Genomic DNA, 24950 nt, shown 5'->3' on the forward strand with positions numbered 1-24950 from the left:
AAAAAATAAAAAAAGAAACATCATTTGCTATTAATTATCAACAACAACTAATCTGCCTTATGGTTTAAGATTCGATCGACAGTGACGGAATAACCCACTGTCATTGGCTTCTCATTCGCAGGCTACATCCTGATAAGTGAATGGAAGTGTTGCAGTCTCTCATATACACCTCCCTCGCTCAGCTCTCTCGCTCGGCTCTGAATTGGCAATTACTTTCCATAAAAATATACTAACTAACAAATGGATTGTTTCGTTAATTATATTTTTCTCAAATGCGACACTTAATCTAAGCTATTGAAGAGGATGCTGCGTGGAGTAGAAAGCAGCTGTGTCCTTTCGTTTCACAGGGGAATCAAAAGGAGCACGACTGGTATGCGTCTGTGAGGATGGTGACAGCACGCGGAGGTTTCAGTCATAATTGGCGGCACCTTCGATGTTTGGGTCTGTATGTTGGAACAACATAGCAACAAAGCAAGTCTGTGGTTTTTCCTCTTACTGAACACAACTGTCTCCTGCTGCTCGAAGCAGAGAGCTGAAAAGACCCAGACATTTGTGCAGAACAAAGCAGCATTAAATACGTTCTCATTTATCTCTTACAATTGGCTGGGTCATGTGTACATTAGCAACTGTTTGCTGACAGGTTTTGCGACAACAACATTGTAAGCACAAGATATGCTGGTGGTTGTGAATCTGTCCGCTGTTTGACTTAAAAGTTGATTCTTGCAATTCAAACTGAGACTGAAATCAAGAAACTGAATTTTTTCTTTTGTTACTTTTACAACTTCTTTTCGAGACTTTTCCCTCGTCACAATTACAAACCAGAGGAGTTAAATTAACATGCAAAAATCGAATTAAATTCATTCAACAAGATTATCTGGACAGAAAGAAAGTAGAAGAAAGGAGGGAATGAAACAAGAAAGTGTGAGGGATTGCCATCGAGACAGGAAGCTGGGGGTTTCTGCTGTCCTGGCTGGATTAGGAAGGTCAATCCACCAGTGAGGAGTCAGGATGGAGCTGAATCAAGGACTGAACGAGTGCTGGCCAGGGCTCCTCGGGGGGGAAGGCAGAGCAGAATTAGTGAGAGTGAGGCACTGGCTGGCATGGAAAGTCCCGGAGAGACTGGAGTGCACCCTACTTAGCCTTGTAAGCCATTCCCAGGGTTTAACTCGAGAGGAAGTACAGGAAGTGGCTGAAGTGTTAGAATTCATCGCCAGCCTGAGATGAGGTTGGCTGCAGCATGAGGAGTTCAGAGGGCTAACAGAGAGCCCCTCTGGAACTCTAAAGTCCAAATAGGGTCGTCTAAAGCCTGGACTACAAACTATGCAAAGTCCTTGATCAGGTAATATCAGATTCAGCGGATGTGGATGCAAAGCTTCGGGGCTGTGGCTGTGATGGTGGCCTTGCATCTCGGCTCTTAAGATTCACTAAGGCGACTTGTTGGCAGCCTGCGCAGTAATCACAGGGGTGCTGTCGATACCGAAGTGTGGCTGAAGGCGGGTGTGCCAAGTGAAAGGAGCCAAAGAGTCAAAGTCAAAGAGATGGAACAGGTGGTTTGATGTTCAACCACAGATAACAGCTATACACAAGCAGATAAGCCATGTTGATTCATCCTCTGATTTTTCACTACAGCTAAGATACTTCAGAGACTTTGTTTAAAGAATCCTCTCCATCAAATGTGTTCTTTTTTTTTTTAAAGCTGCTGAAAACTTGGATTTTTCTCTGATAAGAGTAAAACCACTTAAAGAAATACAAATTCTTAACATATTTTGGGTTTGAAATGACTGGTAGTTACAAAAAGAATTGGTCCAGTATGGGATGGATGGACTGCCGGTGGATGGCTTAACGCCGGCAGTCAAGAAGGGGCCGTAATGGCTGCAATGTAATGGCAATGTCATGGCAATTGGATCTGATCAAAGTATGTCCAGTAAAAGTGCTTGTTTTTTTTCCACCGACAGGCTCAGATTATTATTCACACCCACCAGACTCCACTGACAAAAACTGTACTTTTCCCTCACAGAACACTGGAGTGGCTGGTGGCTCCTAAAGTCCTCTAAAGTAGTGATGGAGCCAGAGCTTTCAGCTATCAGGCTCCTCTCCTGTGGAACCTCCTTCCAGTTTGGGTTCGGGGGGCAGACACCCTCTCTACATTTAAGAGTAGACTAAAAACCTTCCTTTGTGATAAAGCTCTCTGTGGGGATTCTTGAATCCTTAGTTTTGAATTCCTGAATCGTTGGGTCTCTCTCTTAATTAAAGAGTTTGGTCTAGACCTGCTCTTTATGTAAAGAGTCTTGAGATAACGCTGTTGTGAATTGGTGCTATATAAATAAAGATTGATTGATTGGCTGGTCTACTTGTGCTGGATCTTTTAAAACACCAAAGCCACAAAACAAGCAAACCTACTGAACAAGACAGCAGTGGTCCAGAAAATCCCATGTAAAATTACTGCTTTTGTCAGTGGAGTCAGGTGGCTTTGAGCTGAGACAGGCTCAGGAAACCTGAGGTGTATATTAATCACATTTATTCCACCATATTACACAGGCCAGGACGTTTAGTGCCTTTGTTTCCCACATTTAGACGCCATGCTCCTCTTTAAAGCAGATGATCTTGACTGCAGTTTTAAACTTCTGGATGCATTTTCATGAGAAAATGTATTTATTACGCTCTCAATCCTAAACTCTTCCGCCGTGGAGTTCATGCTAACCCCAACCATGTGGTATGTCAAGAGAATTATGTTGACACACAGCAGACATGTTTCCTGATGATTCCACTAAATACTGGAAGTGCTGGGGGTCAGTAGTTAATGAATGGCCTCATTAGCATATCTGACTATGTTTAATCTGTCACAGTGGCGAGGCGGCTGACGTTCACGACATGTTATCCTTTGCAACACTTCTCTGACACAAATGTAATGTTGCTCTCTTGATGAAGGCCGCAGACCCTTCATCACCTCAGGGTCCCGTCTTTGACGCTCGGATACAACAGCGCTGCTGTGTGTGTGTGTGTGTGTGTGTGTACCTGTTACCTATTCTGACAGCCTGAAAAACATCACACACTCGCACTTGAATGAGGGCTCTCTCACTCTCTCTCTACCCCCCCCACCCTCGCCCTCACCACCGCCCTCTCTCTCTCTCTCTTGCACACACACACACACACACATTATAATGGGCTGGTTCCAAAATAACATTTGTTGCTGTTGTGCTCCTGATTAGACAAGAGATGCTTACAGCGTTCTTAACCCCTCTACACCTCCACCCACTCTAACCCTACCCCCTCTCTCACTCTATACCCACACACACGGAACCCACACAAGCCTCCCACATATTACCATGGAGGGGTTTTGGTCTATGACTAATGAAATCATTCTTGGCAGAGATACAAAAGAGCTCAGCTGGAGATACAGCTGCACCTTTTTTTTTTTTTTTGGTCTTCTTACTCTCCTCTCCTTCAACACACAACCATTTTCAACATTTTTATTGCTGTTAAAATGTTTCTTGGTCTGTTGCCACGTTGTCGTGGTAAGTTGATGTTGTGTTTGCGCCGGTGTTATTAGCACTCTCTGTAGCACATCTGATTTCACACATAGTAATCAACAAATTGTGCACATCGTTCCTCTTCTCTTTGCTTTCTCATCTCCCTCTCCCTCGCCCCTTTCCCCCGTCTTCTTCTTCTGCTAACACCTTTCTCCTAATCCTTCCTCGCTCTGTGAGCCTTCCTGTGCTCTGTAACTCACCCACCATCTCACACATTACATGTATATTTTCTTGTAAAGATTACTGTATAATTACCAACAAAGCTCTGACTGCTCGATCTACATAATTGCCATACATTGCAATTATCTGCAATTTTGGCTATTTCGAGTCAAACGCAAGTAATTATAGGGTGTTTTATGCCACAAAGAATGTCGGAATTTATCACAATAATCCTCATTTCCTCATCATTTCCACCTACTGTATATGTGCGGTGCTAGTTATCTCCATGTACGCCAAGGACACCTAAAATAACATAATTACATGATTAGATATAAATGTCAGTGTTTAGGGATGTGCCGAAATTGGAGCCAAATTTACAGAGTACGAAGAATAAGAGAAGAATTTCAGCGTCATCTCTTGTGAAAATCTCCTGCAATGTAAACAAGCACAAAGGTAACAATATTCCTTCATTGTAGTAACATAATCATTGTTTTCTAAATGAAATCTGTCATCATCAGGATTATGGGCAGCACAGTGGTATTGTTGCCTCACAGCAAGAAGGCTCCAGATTTGAATCTGCTGGCCGGCAGGTTTGCGGTTTGAACCTTGAACCTCTCTGTGTGGAGTTGGCGTGTTCTCCCTGTGCTTGGGTGGGTTTTACAACCTGCAACTAAAGTGTTCTGTTTCATCAGCATTGTTTTAAGCTGCAGCAGGAAGCTGTTTAGTGAAATAAACCCAGTGAATGAGGCCTGCCTAGTGCCGTGATAGTTTGCAACTAGCTGGTGAACACAGTGGAGCATTTCTTCTAGACACTAGGTTTATAAACAACTCATTTGCAACAGCAAATAGATTTTGCCTTATACAAACTGTGAAAATGTTAATTTACATACCTGGCTAAATATACAGGAAAAATGTTAATACTGAACGTATCAGTTAAGTGTTCACTAACAATGCATCTCATTTGTTTTCTGACAAAATAACAGAGATGATGATGCATAACCTTTACCAAAGTGCTTTGGTTGCTTGAAGCTAACCACAAACAGGAACCTCAATGTATTTTACAAGTTTTTAGTTTTACTTCTTCAAGCCTTTAAGAATGGCTCAAATCAAATGAACTTAGGTGCAACACAAATTGGCAGCGTCATCTAAGTTCATGTTATTTGATACCCACAGCACAAAGAAAGTAGAAGTGGTTAGGTTACATTAGTCAGCAGTCAGTATGTCCCGCCAGTGTGTATTATCCTTTGGTTGTAAAAAGTCACACTGTGGTTTAGCTGCTCACAGCCCATAGACACACCAGCATGCAGCTAGACATCCCTCCACTCATTTCCTGCCATTTCTCTAGTGTGGATTAGTTTAAACTTCATGCATCTAAGTACTACAGCTAAAATGTAGGAGCATGTGTGTGACAATTTTGTGAAGTTGCATCAAATTGCTGTTGTTTTGGCATGAAATTGGCATCAATCAACCAGATTTTGATAACCGGCTTCGGACGTTATCAGCCCATTATGCGCCACATTAGCAGTTATCACCAGCATCAGAATGCCTCAGACAGGCCAGGAGATACATGTCAACATGTCCCACGTAACGTTACTGTACCTTCTTCATCATGGTGACAATCAGCATTGACTTTTGGTTCACATGGGACACAGCCCTGGTCTCCTTGATGAAACTACTTTGTTTCAAGAATCCAGCCCCCCACCCCCACCCCCACCCCCAAATCTCCAGCCACCCCACCACATTAGCCGCTATGCCTGTAGTAAAGTTATAGTGTCAAATTAGTGATATCAATCCTCTGATATTCACAGATACTACACCCCCCCCCCACCATGTGTTTCAGAGGACCCAACACATTTTAGTATTCAGCTGTGAGAAACATGATGCCTTCTGGGTCGGCATGAAGTCTCACAGTGTGAACGCTGTGACCTTTACCTTGACTAGTAGAGCTTTCTTTGATGCTGAGGTCACACTAATTGGGTGGCTACTTCTAATTTTTTCCCTCCAATAACTCGATTTCAGAGCTTCCTGGGTGTTCTCACAGCATGTGTTCATATGCTTCAGTGTTTATGTGTTTATGTGCGTGTGCAGCACTGTGAAAAATACGCCAGAGGCGAGGCTCAGCTCTTAACGAACAATCAGCGTGCAGGATGAAAGTGTCCCTCCTCCTCTCTGATGCCGGGACTTTGTGATGCGATTATCGTATACCTCTGTGGGGCTGAACTGATAAAACATCAATGATTGTGAGGTGCTGTGCCTTGTTTGTTTTCCTCTCTCGTGGGAAAGTAAAGGGTAGCTGCCTTAAAAAACGACAGCCCGTGGCAGTTTTTACCAGAAGAAAATGTAAAGATTTTATTTTTCTCTCTCTGCAGTCGGCCATCATCTAGATCAATAGTATCATTCTGAACCAGCTGTTTTCTTCAGAGTGCAACGATGCAAATTCTTTTATCATTTTCACTAAGCAGATGTTTTTCCATTGACTGTCAGGAGAATGCACCAAGCCAAGTACACACCGCAAACACAGCTACTGCAGAGGACTGACTGTGTACATTGGTCACATCAGTGAGTGAAATCTGACGCTCACTTATGAAACAAAAAAAAAACTGATGCTGTAGCTTTGTGACTTCATGTCTATCCAAACTTGACTGTATTTTTTTATTGAGATGCTGCGTGCAGTCATCATGTAAACTTAAACTCCTAGAGTTAATCTGTTCAGGGCACGCACAGACGCCACAGATTCATGTTCTGAAAGCTACAATCTGAAATCGGCATATTTCCTTGAGCAGCAAGCTGTCATTAAATTATAGACGTGTCATCACTTAAGTAATTTGCTAGCTTGTGGTCGGTCCCCTTCTGTCCTACAGAGGGCACTGAAATTGCTGATACACGTCATGTGGGTGAAATCAGAAACTGACCTAATCCGTCTTCTTCCTATGAGGACGTGTTGCGTCTGTCTCATATGAGGAGGCAGTTCCTCGCAGGGTTGATTAAGCTTCATGAGTCACAGCACGCTTTCACTCTCGCAGCACTGCGCTCTCTCCGCAGATTGGACTGTCCACTGTAATTTTGAACAGTAATTACTCTTCAGAGTGCAGCGAAACAGTAAATCCATCACAAATGAGAGCAGCTCGTCCCATCACTGTTCAACGCAACATCAACTCCGATGAAAGAAGCAGTTCTTGTCGTTATGAATTCTGCCGCGCAGTGTGATTACAAAAGTTCTTGGCATTCCATGTTATGGATTATTTCCTGTGATAATGGTGTCACACACAAAGTAAAAACCCCTCTGACAACCTAGGGCGGTATGAATGATTCATTTTTAATAACGTTCATATGATGTTTTTGCCTTTGCAAACTAGCTATGCAACAGATTCATAGTAAATGAGACCTGAGCTCACTGTACAAACCTGCTCAATGAAACCACTTGGTCTTGTAATTCTTTAGACAGCATCATTCAGCTTTTCCAGCGAGATGAATTCCTGCACTGCATAACGTTACTGTAAGGACTCCACTGCATTTTTGACAGATGATCTGCATGTGTCTTGAGTCGTTTCACTCTTTTCTGCTCCTGGGAACACCAGATTCGACGACTACCAAAGTAGAAGAAGAAGAACGTATGACAGACAACCAGAGGCACCGTTTCTACTGTCTTTAATTTGGATCACAAACATCTGTCTGGACTTAGTGCCACACAAATGCGCTATTCATTGTCTGTTCATCATTATTAAGTACTACAACAACATTTTTTAGCAGAGATGGCCTGACTCATTCAAGTGACAGTGGGTTAGTAATTGTCAGACTGCACTGCTCAAGACTGTGCTCTGTCTCTCTTCTGCGCCCAAGTCCCCTTGGGGATAATAAAGATAATTAACTAATGAATTATTTAACATTGAATTGGGTTACTTTCCTTCAAAATACATTTGGTTTGGTTGTCACTGTCCATTATAGATAGTTACATTATATAACTATGGTTTTCTGAAGCATCACATGTTATATCTCAGCACTAAAAGGTTGGAAATCACTTCAGAGAGTGGGCTAGCTAGTGGAACACGGGAACAAAAATTTGAGAGGGCGTTGGGTGGCACAGGATAGATGGGGGTGTTTGTCAACCTACATGGGCACGAGGCTTCAAAATAAACCAAAATTATGGCTGTTTTAAGCTGAGATCAAGAAGGCATTCGGGTTCTCATTTTTTTTAAACACATCTTGGAAGTAGCAGCTATGAAAGACAATAGATCACAGCTCCAACTCTCATTGTGGCGTTTGAGTGGAGGCTGTCGCATTAATATTCTACGTCAGATGCGGCTAAAGTAGTCTTTTATCAAGTCCGGAGCATCAGTTCGCACTTGGATTAGTGGAGTGTTTTGTGAGGCATTCACAGAGGATGCACGTAGTTGCCCAAAGGAAAGACAGTTAAAGAGAATAAGACTGCAGGTTTAATTAGGTCTTCCTGGACCACAACAACCTTAACAAAATATCTCAACTACCTCTACCTCTTTTATACTGCAGGGAGTCTGGAATTAAATCACTTCATTGCCAGCTTTTCACTGAATCAACTCACTCTGTGACCTAAAATACTAAAAAAAAAAAATATGTCACAGCTGCCTCTGTGGCTCTCTGGAGCTGAAAGTTTGCACCTGTTTGAATGATGAATTTACAAGGAAATGGGTTACAGCAACACTGGTTCTTAACAGTACTCAGAAAGGAGAGGAAAACTGAATTGAATGATCCCCTCATGAACCGGCGCATAAATAGATAGCTTTGTGCCATTCAGTGGTAAATTCTTCACCGCTGCTCTGCCTGACAAACTGAAAAAACAAATGCTCACGTTGCAAAATGATGCCTCTTTTCTGATTTAATCAGCAACCAAAATGGCAGCTGCATAAATGCTAACATTCAGCAGCTCCTTCTGTCCTCACTTTTCCTCTCTTTTTCTTTGTCCAAGCGTTTACAACAGGCTCACTATGCTGCTACGTAGGTAGTTACAGCTGCAAAAGACATGGAGGAATTCATGTAAAACACACTGTGACCGATACCCTCCTACATGAGATGTCTTTGAGATTGTAGCTGTTTGCACAAATGACAGTTTGGTGTCTGCTGTCATCACATCTGGACTGATGGGAGATAAATTGAAACATGAAAAATAAAACCCAAACGGTCCCTTTGGATTCCAGAAGAGTCCAAAGAAATAAAGCAGCACGGAGATGGTGGATTTAGGAACACTGAGAGGGAGAGCTTCAAACAAGCTGAACATACAGATCAACGCTGAACATGTGGATTATGTCATGAGAATTATTTGAAAGGTGCTGCTGTTCTCTGTGAAGTCAGCAGGTGATGTATTTTAATACTCAAAAGATGGAATTTCCTTTTAAAGGATAAATCTCTCAATATTCCAGATTTGTGTTACTGGCAATAAATCCCGTGAAGAGACACCGACAACGTGTTAGTCTCATCACTCTCCATCTTTCCTTCCCTGAGGATTACAGCGTGTGTGGAATAAGATATATCAGGCTTCGAATACACCGATGAAACTTAGAATACATTCGCTGTTGGTTTTGGTCTTTTTCAGAGATCTGTTGACAATAAGAAAAATACAGAATATGACCTAACTTGTCCATTGACACCAGTGAGCAAGAACTCCTCAGGTGTCACCAGGTGAACATGAGCTAGTTAGTAAGGTTTCTAGATTTCTGGTCAGCTCTTGTTGCCATCTGGGGACAGAGAGTGTGTAACTGCTTGGAGCAGATGTAACGGAGACTCCTGTTCTGTAGTTACAGTGGACCGTATAGTAGAAAGTGAAGCCAGCTGCTCACCATCCAGTGTTAAACTCCACGTGTGCATCGAACAGGGCGACGACGGGAGCGGAGGCTGCCCTCCATCCGCTGACTCTGGACCTGATCAGCCCTTCCTGCTTGTCATGGTGGACCACCTTGACGAACCCCGGGCCATGCTGAGCGTTGGTCTCCTCCACAAAGCTCTGCAGGTGCTCTTTCAGCTCCACTGGGGGGGGGGAGAGAGAGAGAGAGAGAGAGACATACACAAACACACTTAGATGTTAAAACAAACTCACTGAAGCCCATTGCAGCATTGATCTTATTGACAAAGCTCCACAGAAACTCCCTCAGCCCCACAGGGTTGAGGAAAAAGCACTCAGTGTATGTGTGTGTGTGTGTGTGTGTGTGTTCCATAAATGCTTGTTTGTGGTGTGTGTTAACACTTTCCCAATTTCTTGCAGAAACTTGCATTCAAAGTTGCTGCATCTAAAGGAGAGTTCCCTGTTTTTTTAAACACGAACTTTGACCAGCTTTTCTATCGACTAAAACATTTTACTAACAACTGCATTCTGGTGTGGTGTTATTCATATACTGCAACATTAATGCATATTCCCATTTCATGAACCCCGTGGCTTAGCCTGGGATGAACAACAACTAAATGAACATAAGCCCGGATGGTGTGGACAAACACGCTGCATTTACATAAATCTAAATGCTAGAAATGCTTGCGCGGGGGGAGGCGGGGGGAGTTAAATTGCTGAGCAGCAGGGAGTGATGGAGCCAAAAGGATGCAGTCCTGACCAGACTGTGCAGGAATAGGTTGAGCAAGGGAGCACAGCTCTCCAAAATCGAACACATTTACAGTGGGTAGATTGGTGGGTGAGACACATCTGACGGTCAAAGGCTGTCATGGTTTTGTCTAATTCAGGAGAGTCTTAAAGGGACACTGCTTTTACACATGAAGTGCAGCATACATATATTTCCACACAGCCTTGGTCATAAAGTGTGGTCTGGTGTAGTTCCTGTGTGTCACCCTCTGCTCCGTAAAGCCGTGTCCACAGACAGCCATAATAGTACACTACAACAAGTTTTCTTTATCATAAAATTAGACTTTTAGGCTGGAAGACAGAAAACATAAAATGGCAAGCTAGACAAGAGAAGCTTAGCCTATACAGGAGATTTTAGATTGTCGGATATCTCAGTGAACACAAATGTACAGAAATGTATTAAAAACAACAGAGAAAAGGGATTAAAAGGATTTGCGTTGGGGTCCGTTTTGCAATAATGACTTGTTCACTATACACCATCCCTTACATATTTATATCTATGTTAATGTATTTACCGCGGTCATCGTCTTACTGTGGCTTAGTACTGTGCATGTCATGTCAGTGATGTCATTACTTTTGCATGTATTTGGTCACAAACCAAAGAATTGGACAACGTCAAATTTTGACCTGATGATGAGGAAAGTTGAAGAAATCACTGAAGTGAGCAGATCAAATCCAATAGTTGTTTTTAAATGTGGATCAAAGACCCGGAACAACAACGGTGTCACACCTAGAGCTCTGCTGCGAGCGCGGTTAAAAGTAAAAAAAAAAAAAGCAAGAAAGTACTTCTAAAAACTATGTTGCAGCGGAAAAAAAAAAAGTTCCATCTGTTCTAATGAGGCGTAGAAATACAACTAAACGCTGATTCATTCTATTTGTTGCTTCCAGATACTGTAAATGGTCGAAGGGTCTCAGGATAGACAGACAGACACACAGTGGAACAGACTGCCCACAGTGGAACAGCCAACATCTTCATTTCCTCATTGTGCCTTCTCTGTGTTGTAATCCTGCCTGCAGGCTACAGCTGCTGCTTTCCCCTCTCTATTCATTATTACCATCAGCCTGGATTCTCTAGTCTCTCAGTTTTCCTTTAATGAGCCACAGTTTGCCGCTGACCTGGAAGAGAGATGGGCTCATTTAAAGCTGGAGTTGGGAGTATTTGAAGAGCACCTTATTGTTCTACACGGACATGTGAGATTAATTCCAAACATAAAAAAACAAGTCATTAAGGTGCACACTCAATTCATTCTCAGTCACCTGGTCCACACTGTGGATACCTGAACAGCAGCAGCCCCGTTTGTTGTCTGTCCATTAAGCAAGAAATATGAGCGCTGCTGAGGGAAGATGGTCAGAAGCTTCTCAGTAGAAAACAGACTGATGCACTCTCACCATCTTCAGAAATCTAACGGTATCTAAATACCTGTGCACACCCCTATGTTGACAACTAATCGGATCAGTGTTTTGTGCTTCATTCTGCGCTACCGTGCTGTTAATAAAAACTGACGAGCGGTGTTGCTGTGTCTGCTCGCCCAACAAGAGGTAGGGCTGCAACTAATTATTTCCACAGTATTAGGGGGTCCAAGCAGCGTGGCTCGCTGCTGGAGCCCTGTTGTTTTTATTCTCATTATTCTTCTTTCTTTCCTTTCTTATTTTTCTCCACTAAAACTGTTGGTACAACCAAAAAAAACATTTGAGCAAAAGTCACCGAAATTGGCAGGTGTTGTCGCAAACCCACTAACAGCTCGAGCCCATTAAACGACACACACGGACCTCATGGCGGTGCTGTAACTTTCAAGTTTATGTTTTTTGCAATTATCTAAAAAGAACAAAATCGTAGAATTCTTGAATCATTTTCTAATCTCTCAATTCAATCTGCATGTTTTGCTCTAAAAATGCCAAACTTTTTGACTTCGACACGTCACTTTATTTTGAAATGATACATTTTTAAACCTGTCAAGTTCAGTTTTACATCGTTGCTCATGAATCTAAATTCTTAACAAACTTGGCACAGGTGTTCAGATGCTCGGTCCAAGCTTCTCTGTCCAGTTTTGAGGCATTCTGTCACTAGGGGGCCCCTCATATGCAAACCATTTTTCATATATAAAAAAACATCTATATTTGTACAAGTCTTCATTCAGATGCCTCTAAAATTGACATAGACATTCTTTGGATACTACTAGTTTTATGATGTTCCCCTCTCTGCCTTCTGCTTTCATCACTGTAATATCTCAAGTGCTCCACTGGTCTTCTGCTGTAAAACTGTCAAACGTTGCTAATTTTTTTGAAATCTCATCAGAAATCCTTTGGAGACCGATCATTGCTGACTGCAGCTGTGTTTGATTAATGCTTTTAATAATAATGATAATAATGAATTGATAAGGGGCAGCATGGTGGTGCTGTGGTCAGCACTGTTGCCTCACAGCAAGAAGGTCCCGGGTTCGAATCCTGGGGTGTTTCTGTGTGGAGTTTGCATGGTCTCCCCATGCTAGCGTGGGTTCTCTCTGGGTACTCCGGCTTCCTCCCACAATCCAAAGACATGCACATTAGGTTAATTGGTAACTCTAAAAAATTGCCTGTAGGTGTGAGTGTGAGAGTGAAAGGTTGTCTGTCTGTCTCTGTCTCTGTATGTGGCCCTGCGATTGGCTGGCGAAGTCGCCCGAAGTCAGCTGGGATAGGCTCCAGCTCCCCCCGCGACCCTGACGGATAAGCGTTATAGAAAATGGATGGATGGATGAATTGATAACGACAAGTTTCATCTATGCTATGTGTCAGAAAAAGGGTTCAATTGCTAAGATAACATTTACATAATCCAATACTGATCAACTGCTGGTTTCAGCACAAAAGTAACAACGCTGTGCCGCAGTAGCTGCCCTGTGACACTGGTATGTTCATTAGAGAGAGTGAGTATTCAATCATCATACACTAGCCACCCTGTGAGGCTGCACTTAGGCCCTGCTGTGCATTGAGCTATATGCTACTCACAATGACTATAACAGCTAATGTCTGAGGTATCTGATCTCAATATTGGACAAATTAATATGTGTTAATATATGTTAATATATATTTAATGACTTGATGGCACCAAGCAAAGTTACAATGTCACCAAAGTCATTAGGACACGTTGTCTTCAAAGTTTATTGGCAACTCCCTCAATAATTTTAACACTAAAACCGCCATGAGGTCATTTCTCGTCGGACCTCTCTCGCCTATTAAAATACACTTAACTCTGTTTGAATAACAACCCTCTGTCTCCCAGTTGATGACTTTTCCTAAAAGTGTGTTACACACCATCTAATGCGTTTTGGGGATTCTGGAATAAAAGAGAGAGAGAAAAAAAGAGTGTTTTTACCTAGAACCGCCATGAGGCCATTTTGACCTCCATTACTCCGAAAACAAAAATGGCTGCAGTTATACAGCCATATACATTATATAGACACACAGCTCAAAACACTTCACAGTAATGCCTCGCATTCCCCCATTCTTACACACACGCTATTCGAAAAATAACAATAGGCGTTGCTGTGGGACAGACTGGTACAAAACAGCCTGTTCTGAAACTCTGATGTTATGTTATTTCATCCATTTTTACATGCTATTTTGAAAAAAGATGACCAAATATTCCAGTAACAGACTTCTAATTTGCAATTATAAAGCCTGCAGGTGTGCGAGGTCAAAATGACCTCACGGCGGTTCTAGGAGGTGCTGCATTGTTGGCGGTTCTAGCGTTAAGATATTTCAGCCCTGACTCCGGCTGAAATCATACTGGGAAACTGTTTCTTTCACAACTGCCTGACATTTTGCAGACAAAACAATTATTTAATTAAAAAAAGACATTTGTTAGATTAAATGATACGATACTCATTACTCGCATCCCCTATTTTGAATCATTGAATTGGTCCACATTTTGACATGGAGATCTGGCAGGTAGTTCAAAGTGATGTCATTGGGACGTTAATGGAGGTTTGCATGGCTCAGTGATCTTTAATCAGCACTTTGAGGCTTTATGAGTACAACCCCTCATGATCTCTGCTAATTTGCTATTCTGGTGGCAACTCATAATGAGTCTGACTGCATTTCCAGTTTTGCCTCCATCTAGCCTCAGTTGACCTGCATTTGTCATAATTACACCATGTACAATCAATAAGCGCCAGTAATGATCATGCACTTTCACTTTCAGAGTTATCTTCCATCAATTACCTTCATTATAAATTACCACCATGCAATTGTTATTCACTGCAAAGCAAAAGCATTAAATCATGTTTCCCAGACGATTGTTAGCTTGAACAGTTGTAATGCATTAGGAGAGAATCATTTGAGGTAAATGTTGAATCTATTTATCCCCCTGGTTGCTCCACTAATCAGCATTCAACCCTGAGCATCGACCATAACTAAACTCTGATATACTATATTACTGAAGAACAGAGGAGCAGTGAGAGACCCATAAAATCTGCAGCCGACGATAGCAGACAGATTTCTCATAATGGTAATTATAGATTTGGCAGAAGTGAAATATGTTCCATCGGACGTGATGCAATTATTAACAGCAGCCCTCAAACAGACAAGTCGCACCCGGGCCTCGCCTGCGACTACTGTAATAAGGTTTAATCTGTTTTCATACACCAGTGATGCAGCTAATGCCTGCACATGTCCTCATCTTGGTGCACCATCCAAAGCAGAAAATAAAATAAGTGGGACATAAAATATAGACAGTATAGACTGTGACTCGCCTACAGGAGTGAGCACTCACTGTTATTATTAATACTCCAGATTTTTGCCCTATAATGTGAAGGAAAACACAGTTTCATGGCTTTGACTGCTAAAACCAATAACAATAACAGGCAATAACAGATGAGTGTTAGTGGGTTTGTGGCTGTAAAACTGCTCTGCTGGCCTTAGTGAAGGGGATGAGCCGACACACTGCTGATTTTATTCATGCTGTAGTCAAACTGTTGACATGGAGGAGGGTATTTTTGTTGCTGCAGAGTAAAACCTTGCTCATTGACAAAGTCAGACCCGTGGCGTGCTCTCTCCTTGGTACTGAGGTGATGCTGAAGTTGTTGCTGTTTGGCACATTACTGCACTGCCTGACCTTTTGTTTCTCAGTGGTAAACTAGTAGTAAAGGCCGGTAATGCTAGGCTGGGTGTGGTGATCCCAATGTGTGGGTTTTATAAATGTTCTACTTACTCCCTAAGTGCTGTGAGACAGTAAATGTTTTTCCACAATGCTGAACTACTCCTTAGTACCGTGAGGCTGCATGTCCTATGCAAAACCTCTGTGGACAACAGGGGAGGCTGATATAATATTCATGCCCACGTCAGGATGGCCACATGGCCAGTAGGAGATTCCATTAAGACCAGGGTGACACACTCCTCCGCAGCACTGAGTCATGGGTCACCCTCAAGGCCATAGAGTTATATTAGAACTGGAGGGGGAATAACTCCTTCTCCACTCAGCGTAGGCCACCACATGTGGTTCGTGCATATAAATGGTCCGTCCCCACATAGGATTTCTCAAACAGAAAGGGCAGACTGAGCTTCATTAGCAGTTCTATTATAGCTCCAAGGTCACATGACGTCCCTGGAGGTTGTCTAACGATATCTTTTATATCTTTTTAATAGGTTGAATTTAGTTTATTATTTGAATGTAAGCACCATATATGATGTTATTCTCAAAGGCCTTCCTCTGTGAACCCCTGCAATCCAAAAGATCAAATTTCAGAGCGAAAAATTATCCAGAAAACCCGTCAATGGGCAAATATATGTTGATAGTACTACAAAATACCCCCCCCCCAGAGAGAGTGGAGTGGAGGTATAAGTGAGTTAATGCTTTTGTGTGTGAGTTGCCCCCCCCCCCCCCCCCCCGAACACATTCGGTGACTCTTACGGCTGGTGCTGTGGTCATCCACCAGTATGATCTCTTTGAGCAGGTGTGATGGAGTCCTCTGGACGGCCGTGTGGACGGAGCGCAGCAACACCGATAAGGCCTCGTTGACGAAGATGAAGATGATGCTGAGCTGAGGAAGATCTGATGAATACGACATGTTTCTGCACCTGTGGGGAGGACGGGGGGGTGGGTGGTGGGGTGAGGGGATAAACAGAGAGAATCAGAGGCTTTCTTTGATGATCTACTGACTGACACGACATCATTAACGGTGGAATCCATACAGATAAATACCACCGTCATACATCTTGATGAGTTAATCCATTAACAGAGAGCACATCGATGGACTGACTGACCCGTCAGGCCGTAAATCTGCGATCGGCCGGGTGAGGGAGATGCGGTCGCTAAGGTAGCCGTTGTAGCCATAGTAACGGAACTTCCTGAGGGCGACCCTTCGACTCTCAGGGCCCAGGTCGTGACCCCAGTGGTCAAACAGGGAGGTGGCCGAGTCCGAGGCCGAGTTCGATGAGGACGCGGCGTCATCACCGTCCTTCAGAGGGGTCTCTGTGGACAGAGAGTGAGACGGTTGTTCCACTTTGGACAAACTTTGGAAAAACATTGTCTCCTACAGTTTTCTCCTGGACTCATCACTAACCACTGTGTTGGCAGATGCTGCCAAAGCCACCTGACGTTACACTGTGGAGAAATGTTATGACAAATTAACTTCCTTCAACCCTACTGACGGCGCTTTGCAGAAAGACTGTGACTGCTAAGTGTGCTGTGTGGTTATCTAACAAAACCCGTTTCTTGACGGCTGAGAGTCATTTCACCAGGGCAGGGGGAGGGATGGAACACAAACGCAATGCACAATAACAGGGGTTTTCATTGTCATTTGAAATAACTCATTCCGGCAGCCACACCGATCTACTTCTGCAGAGGTGGACACAAATCCGCTAACATGCCCAGGGTAACATTTTTTTTTATCAGCTCTGTAGCTTACTGCTCTGTGCTACATGTGCAGCACCAGTCGCTTCTCATGCAAGCTGGAAAACAGTGAGAGTAGAAAACATGCTTGAGGCCTGTTTGGAAAAAAAAAAACCACATTTGCAAACAACAGAGAGCATACTTGGTGGTTTGAAATATTTATGTTTTATGCAAATTTTTGCATGGAAACAGACCAAGAGGCTGCACTCATTCCAGCTCGTCATGATTTGAAACAGGAATGTAGAATGATGCTTTGCAGCTTCCCTGTCACCTGCTCTCCCTGTGTGGCAGATTTGGGGCAAAGTAGCATCAGAATTTGAATGCAGATGTCTATGTTTGTCCGAGTCGATGGAAGGCGGGGATCTACGGAGAGAATGAAATATTCATGGGACTGAATCATGCCGACATTCCTGACCCAGGTGCAAAGGTGCTGCAATGATGGAAAGTGTTCAAAAGAGAGACAAAAAGAAGAAGAAAGTGCAACGCCATAAATATACAGTGCAATTACAGTATGAGACTCCAGAGCAACTTGAAAATAATGCAGAGAAAGTTTGTGGAAGCACTTACATCCAAACATAATAAATGCTTGGTGCAGGACAGAATAAATATGAAAAATGGGAAAATACAGTCTGTACATAAGGAATCCGTACGGCCTGAAAAATAAAACAGTCCTAATTAGTAGCGCTTGCTTTCTCTGAGGAAGGTGTGGGCGCATAAAGAACAAAAATTTGAATTAACAAAGTGGTTTTTGCACATATTAGTGGAGGCAGTGTCTAAGTCTCCAGCCTGTAAGTGCATGTTTCTCACGGTAGAAGCTGACAAACAGGAGAGAGTTGGCATTGCTGGGAGATGCAAAGGCTGCATCTGTGGGCACGTCAAAATCATACAGCCCACGTTTTCCTCTCCAATTCCACAGTCCATCTGCCCCTTTACAGCCTTCAACTTTTAGGAAGAGGAAACTGACTGACAGACAGGCAGACACACTTTGTTTCAAAAGAGTTGATTATTTCTTTAAATACCTTGTGTGAGCAAATGCCTGCTGTGCTGTGACATTCTTGGTGAGTTTCGGCAAAAAATATTTGCGTCTTATTCGTAATAACTGGCACTGTTTGTGTCAGCATGACCAATTTATCACCGGGGGAAAGGAAAATCAGACATGTAAACAAAAGTTTATCAAAGTAATTTGTCACATAACTAAAACACCAGTATTTAGAAAGTTAAATCATTCAGCATAAAAAATAGCAACTTCAGAAATGCATGCCCACTGGACAATACTGATAAAATGGGTGCTTTCACTGCAGAAAAATTACTAAAACTTAATTACCTCCTTTTTGGTAATTATGATTTGGCCCAAATGAGAACACAAACACCAGGGATACAAACACTGATTTCTTAGCAGCCATGAATCTTAACAGTTCTGGCTCCACTCTGTCAAACATCGTGTTCTTTTCTCTCTTGTGCCCTCCAAACGGGCCCGCCCCAACTGGAGGACTGTGAAGCACCTTCTTCCCGAGCTGAATGTCTCTTTTATTAGTTTGAAGAGCAGCACTTCACCCTTTGGCAATAACACAGTTAATGCTCTCATGGGTGAAATGCCACCTCCCTCCTAGCCTCATAATAAGCACCCTAAAAGCACTGCAAATGATTACTTGAGACAATTTTCTTGGCTGCAAATGAACTGTGACGCAAGTTTTGAGGAATTTTGAATCTCCTCATTTGGGCAAACCTTTTTGAGTTGATATCTGACCGAAAGGGGAGTATTGGGTAAGAAAAAGCCTTTTATATTGCTTTTAGCACTGGAGGACAGCAGGGTCGAGGCCTCGTACTTTGAAAGTATAGCCAAATTCTCAACAGGGAAAAAAGGAGAGATGCATCACAGAGCAATTACAGCTGTGTGGGTTCCTTGATGTTGGAGTGGAGAACGGGCAGACAGAGGGAGCGTGTAGTGTCCTGCCCTGCAATATGCCCGACATATTTCATTATTAATTTAGTAGGACCCCGCTACCCTTTCCAGCATGACTGGAGGGCACAGCTGACCTCTGTAGGAGAAGTCAGGGGAAATCAAGGGGAACAATAGCGACAATGTGAGTGTGTGTAATACAGTACCTCTAGTAGTGTGTGTACAGTACATGTGTAGATGCTGCAGGGACATAGTGGTGCGTGCATGCGAGTGTTTGTTTTCCTTTGTGTACTGCGTGTGTGTGTGCTTTGTTGTGGACAGTCAGGGAAAATCTACTTGAACTAGATTCAACAATACACGTATTATAAGTGTGTTTTGTCCTGACTGAAAGGTCACGTAAACACCCACTTGTGAATGTTAAGCACGGCGCTGTGTGACACTGCTTGCATGTTACATTCTGACATGAAGTATTTTATCTTCATCAAGAGCGAACATTAAATGTTAAAACTGAGATTAACCTGTGGTATCTCGTCTTATTGTGGCGTTCAACTCCTCCCTCATGTTTCAGGTCCCCTGACTTCCTGCTCTTGTGTGTCTCCCGCTCCAGTGACTGTCTGCCCCGCCCTGATTGTTTCCACCTGTGCCCCCCCCCTTCCCTGGTGTATATACTGTCTGTGTTTTCCCCTGTCCTGTGCCAGATCATCTTGTGCCCTTTTGTTGAGTGTTCCAGCATCTTTAGTGTGAGTTAGTGAGAGTTTGTTGTAGTGAGTGTTTTTGAGTCTTGTCAGGTTAATATCTATCTGCTGTTATCTATTTCTAAGTGAGTCTGACTTTTGGTGCCTCGTTGTATCTTATACAACAATAAACTGCACCTTTTAGAATCGGTTTTGCCTCGTGTCGAGCTTTTGAGTCCATCCTCCTGTGTGTGCTCCTGGTCGTAACATAACCTTGTGAACATTTTGTTTACCCAAACCAGTATATGTAATTTAACATCGAAAAATGTAGTTAGTTAATTTAGTTTTTCTTTTTCCTTTTAAAGCATTATTATTGTGCTTGGTAAATGTCGTGGCAATAATTAGGAGAGAAATGCCATTTAAAGAGGCCATTCAGAGTCAGCATGTGCCTGAAGTGTGGAACAGCCTGCATGCTGATCTGAGGTCTGTACCAAAACTATCTTCCTTTAAGCTGCACTAATCAATGTTTTGACAACAGTAACAATGGATCTAATCCAAGCGTGATATGAAAGCAGCCACTAAAAAATCCCCCAAACTCACGAGTTTGCTAAACTCATGACTTATTGGTGAACAGCATTTAGCAGACAAAAAAGATAGAGTGAATATTTTTAGGTCACAATCACTTTTTGCCAGGTGCACATACACAACTCCAAATGAATCCTGACATTTCTCCTTGTCTGCTGGATGAGCGATTTGGCAGCTCTTTGCCAACACGTCAGTGCTGAGTTTACAGGTATTTTTTGATTTCCCTCAAAGGCAAAGAAATCTAAAAGTAAAAAAAAAAAAAGACCAAAAACAGAACTGATATGTTCTTTTTTTTTTCCTGATTCTTGTTTTGCTGTCCTGTTGTGGCTCTACAGTCGCTGTGTTTTACAGCACCCAGCGTTCAGCAGCTTCCGGTACAGCTGAAGCTCTTTCATGTGAATATTTGAAGGATTTTAATGAACATATCAGTATTTTTTTTTGTTTGTTTGTTTGATTTTAGACGTACTTTGTAATACGGAGCTGCCTTTACTTCTGGCAGGCAGATATCAACTCTGGGTTGAAATCAAACAAGTCCCATCTACAAAGACGTCTCATAATGTCCAGCCAACACCTCTGGAGGTAAAACTGAGAAAGTTACAAGCTCTTTGTAGGCTAACAAAACGAAATTTGTTTGTCACTGAAATGTGCCTTCGCTGGATGCTGGTTATAGGAAAAAGAACGATAAATGTATCCAGTTCACACGGATTCATTTCACAGAAGATAAATTGAAACAGCAAAAATGAAGATGCAAATTTCAACAAAGACGAACCTACAATCAATTCACAGATCTACTCTCGCCTATGAAGCAGTCAACAAAGACACTCCGATTCCTCACGGCAGGCGTGAAGCAAAGATGTAAAGTTTGGAGTTGGCATCTTTTTTCAGAGACACTTTCAAGCAAATACACTGCAGTGACCTTATTAAACTTTGCAAAAAGGATACAACTGCACTCCTTTTTCTCATTCAGCAGAGAAACAGACAGAGTTACTGGGCAGTGCCCACCAGGAAGCAATGTTTCAATCCTGTTTCTGATTCAGACACACAAAATAAATCGATACGCTCTGTATAAGTTTTGCAAAACCACCAGTAGTACACCTTCCACTGAAAAGCTACCTCACCAACCCTTTAGTTACTGCTGTAGCAGTTGCATTACATACTTGTCCAACAATAATAAGTCTGCTCTAAAGTTGAAGTAAGAACCGACCCTAAGGGCCAAAACTGAAAGCTGTTTAAATCTGTACTGTCATATAATGTGTCTGACAGCTTGTCTGTCTGTGCGTTTAGCCAATCCTACTTTAAGTTGTGGGGGGGATCATTTCCTGACATCATCCGAGCATTTGCGAATGCTTAGCCAATAAACACAATATCAAATTCATGCCCACATTCCCCTGAATTACACAAGCCTTTGTTACAGCTACTAAAGACCCTTGCCTGCCAGGGGGAGTCACTGATTCACCCAGATACCACTGGAAGAAAAGTTGTGATTGGTCCATTTCCATTTGTCATCACTAGTTTTTCTCTTGCCTTGGCAGGCTACTGTTTGGCAGGCTACTGTTTGGCAAGGCAAGGGAGTCCCAGTTTATAACAATAATCTGGAGATTCTTACTATTATTTTAGAGTAAATAAATAACTAAATGAATAAAGTGCTAGCGCAAACAGTCTTTCCAAATTCCCAAATATCAAATCCCCAGAGAGTTCCCTTCTGCCTCCATCTCCTAAACAGACGGACCAGTTGGTCGTGGACAGACGCGGGACCTTGAGGGTCAGAGGTCACCGCTCGGTCTGGCAGCATCTGGGACTGCAGTGTGATGGTAAACAGTGACACCTTGTCCTGTGGTGGCCTGGTTGGGGATAGGAGCTTGGCTGCCTGACAGTGTCTGCTCAGCTGTGATTACACACAGAACACACACACACACACACACACACACGTAAGGCACACACACAGACAAGAGTGAGGTGGAAAAGTTTTGGTAGAAATTCTCAAATTTTTCCTCAAAAGAAAACCTAACAAAAAAAGTCATTCAAAATAAGCTTTAAAAACATTCAAGACGTACAAAAAAAAAAAAATCAATTCTATTAGACCTGTAAAATGGAGGAAAGAGAGCACAAAGGAGAGAAAAACTAGCGATGACAAGAGTGAGGGAGATTGAAGGGAATGAGAAGAAGCCAGAGGAGTTAGGAGCGGAAAAAATACTGTAAATAAACAAGTGGCGACAGGATGTGGAGCGAGGTACGAGAGAGATGAGAAGGAGGAGAGGCAGAGAGAGTGACGAGGAAGACAAGAGAATAAAGGGGTAGTGACAGAAGGTTTTCATCCCTGGGCATCTGTAAACTAGACGACCCTGAGCTCTGTCACATCAGCTCGCAGGCACGCACTCTTTTATTGGCTCGGACACCAAGACAGCTCCCTGTCCACACACACACACACACACACATACACACACACGCACACGCACACGCGCACACACACACACACACACACACACACACACACACACACACACACACACACACACACACACACACACACACACACACACACACACACACACACACACACAGGGTGCAGACTCCCCACAACCTAATGGATTAGGAACAGGCCGCTCTGGGTGACACCTTGTCCTCCAGTCACTTTACGCAGAACCGGCGTGCTGTTGGCTCAGCGGGCCGACCAGGCCTCAGCCCCCGGCACACGGTGACCCGAGACCACCGCAGCCAGAGCTGAGATCTGGTTCAGTCAAGACCAGACACGACTCCAGACACGCACCGACCCACAAGGGTTTTGACAAAAGAATACATTCAAGGTAGCACAGTAAACACTTTTTTTTTTTCTTTGTTTGTGGACCTGTGGCTGTAACACGTTTTACTCTCAACTCCAATTTCTTCTTTTTGCTTTAGTGACCGACATAGAAACGTACGAATTGAAAATGTTCAAGGATGAAAGGAGGACGCTTTAAAGCTGAAATATGTAGTGCTTTTAAATTAAAGTACCGTCTACACATCTGCATGTGTGAGGGAGGTGTAACAGCAAATACCACTGTACTGCAGCTGGAGACTCCATGTTTTGCTTCGTTCCTGAACAGAATGTGATTATCTTCACGTCTTATTGTGCGTTTTAAGTTTTAGTTTGCTCTATTTTTTTTTTCCATTCTTGTATTCTTAATGTCAGATATTTCTTCGGGGCTGACGTGGAACGCTGGCCTTTATTATACAGGGTTCACAAAAAGTTAGGGATATTCGACTTTCAGGTGAAATATATGGAAAATGTAAAAAGTGAATGCTACAGTGATATTATATGATGAAAGTAGGACATTTAGGTATCAGCATGCAATGGTAGTTTCTTCATCTTAAACAATTTATTGAAAGAAAATCTAATAACAGTGGAGGGTAAACAAGGGTAAACTTAAAATTGGGACGTGGCCAAAGGACGTCCACTCCTCTCCTTTCTGTGACTCTTCCAGTCTCTGTATCACTGTTCCAACCTCCTGATGACACTCTGTGACCCTCTAAGCTCAGTGAACACCTCCGTCTGAGGACTTCCTGTTTGAAGCCTCCAGTGTTGAGGTGCTGCTGATCAATAGTTAGGTGTCGTCTTGGTCTCATGATGTCAGAATGTGAACAGCAGGATGAGGAGGACTGTTTAAATACCAATTCTAACTGAAGCAGGAAATGTATTGGTGGTGGTTCATCCTGAAATTTCACCTGAAAGCCGAATATCCCTGACTTTTTGTGAGTAGTGTGTGTTACCAAAGGTGTTTGGACTGTGAGAATGTCGGGGACAACAGTAGAAATAAGTGCAAATGATGCACAAAACCACACATACAGTACATACACCATCTCCTGAAGATAAACTGGAACGTGTGAGAACAGACTGTGTGGTGAGACCGCCGGGCTGAAACAGGCAAAACTGGGACAGAATCTAATGTGCAGCATTAGTCTTAAAAGGGATGTTACTCAAAGGTGAATTTACACATTTCAATGAGTTTCGTGCAGTTCTGCTTACAGTGTTTTCCTGCGTTTCATCATTCCCACCTTATCCTTTATTGCAAAGCACTTGTTAAACTATTGGTGCGACAGTCCGAATCATTATTCACTGCCATTCTGATGTTTAATGAAATTAAGTTTGTACTGCTGCTACAAACCTGCATCTCAGAAACCCCCTTTATGTGCAACTAATTTGCAACAGCAAATATGTTTTGAAGGAAACATATTGCAGATTCCAATATTGTCTCCACCGACATAATGAGGAAACGTGGGTAATGGATGTATCTGGCAACTCCTAAAAACGCATTTCATTTGTTTTCTGCAAAAAATATCAGATCTTGCAAAACGTCGTGTGGTCATAACAGCTACGTTATTTAACACAGTAATGTGTGAGTACTAGAAGGACCTGGTTATGGGTAGTAAAAGTAAGAGTGTACGATGTGTGCACTTCCATCTAAGGGGGAGATAAAACACATGTGGGCAATTTCACAATGAATGAAATGTAACAGAACCAAGTGTTCACACAGCTGAAGAAAAAAGCCTTTCGGTCTTTTTCTGATGCCTTATTAACCCTTCAGAGTCTGGGGTAAAACGGCGTTCTTTACTACTTTTCATTTTCCCTTTGTGTTTCCCATTAAAACTGCTTAGCTTGCCT

At 42.7% G+C, this 24950-nt stretch overlaps 1 protein-coding gene across 1 annotated transcript in view; it reads right to left on the reverse strand.

Annotated features, from left to right (window-relative positions):
* LOC139202031 (polypeptide N-acetylgalactosaminyltransferase 18-like) overlaps nt 1-24950 on the reverse strand; it is a 133283-nt gene that overhangs the window by 42935 nt on the left and 65398 nt on the right. The window contains exons 2-4 of the mRNA XM_070831493.1: nt 16525-16732; nt 16172-16338; nt 9500-9686 (exon numbers count right to left, since the gene is read on the reverse strand). Coding sequence (XP_070687594.1) covers nt 9500-9686; nt 16172-16338; nt 16525-16732 — 562 coding nt within the window. The remainder of the gene's footprint in view (nt 1-9499; nt 9687-16171; nt 16339-16524; nt 16733-24950) is intronic.

This window comes from Pempheris klunzingeri, chromosome 5 (genome assembly GCF_042242105.1).
Source record: "Pempheris klunzingeri isolate RE-2024b chromosome 5, fPemKlu1.hap1, whole genome shotgun sequence".
Lineage (NCBI taxonomy): Eukaryota > Metazoa > Chordata > Actinopteri > Acropomatiformes > Pempheridae > Pempheris > Pempheris klunzingeri.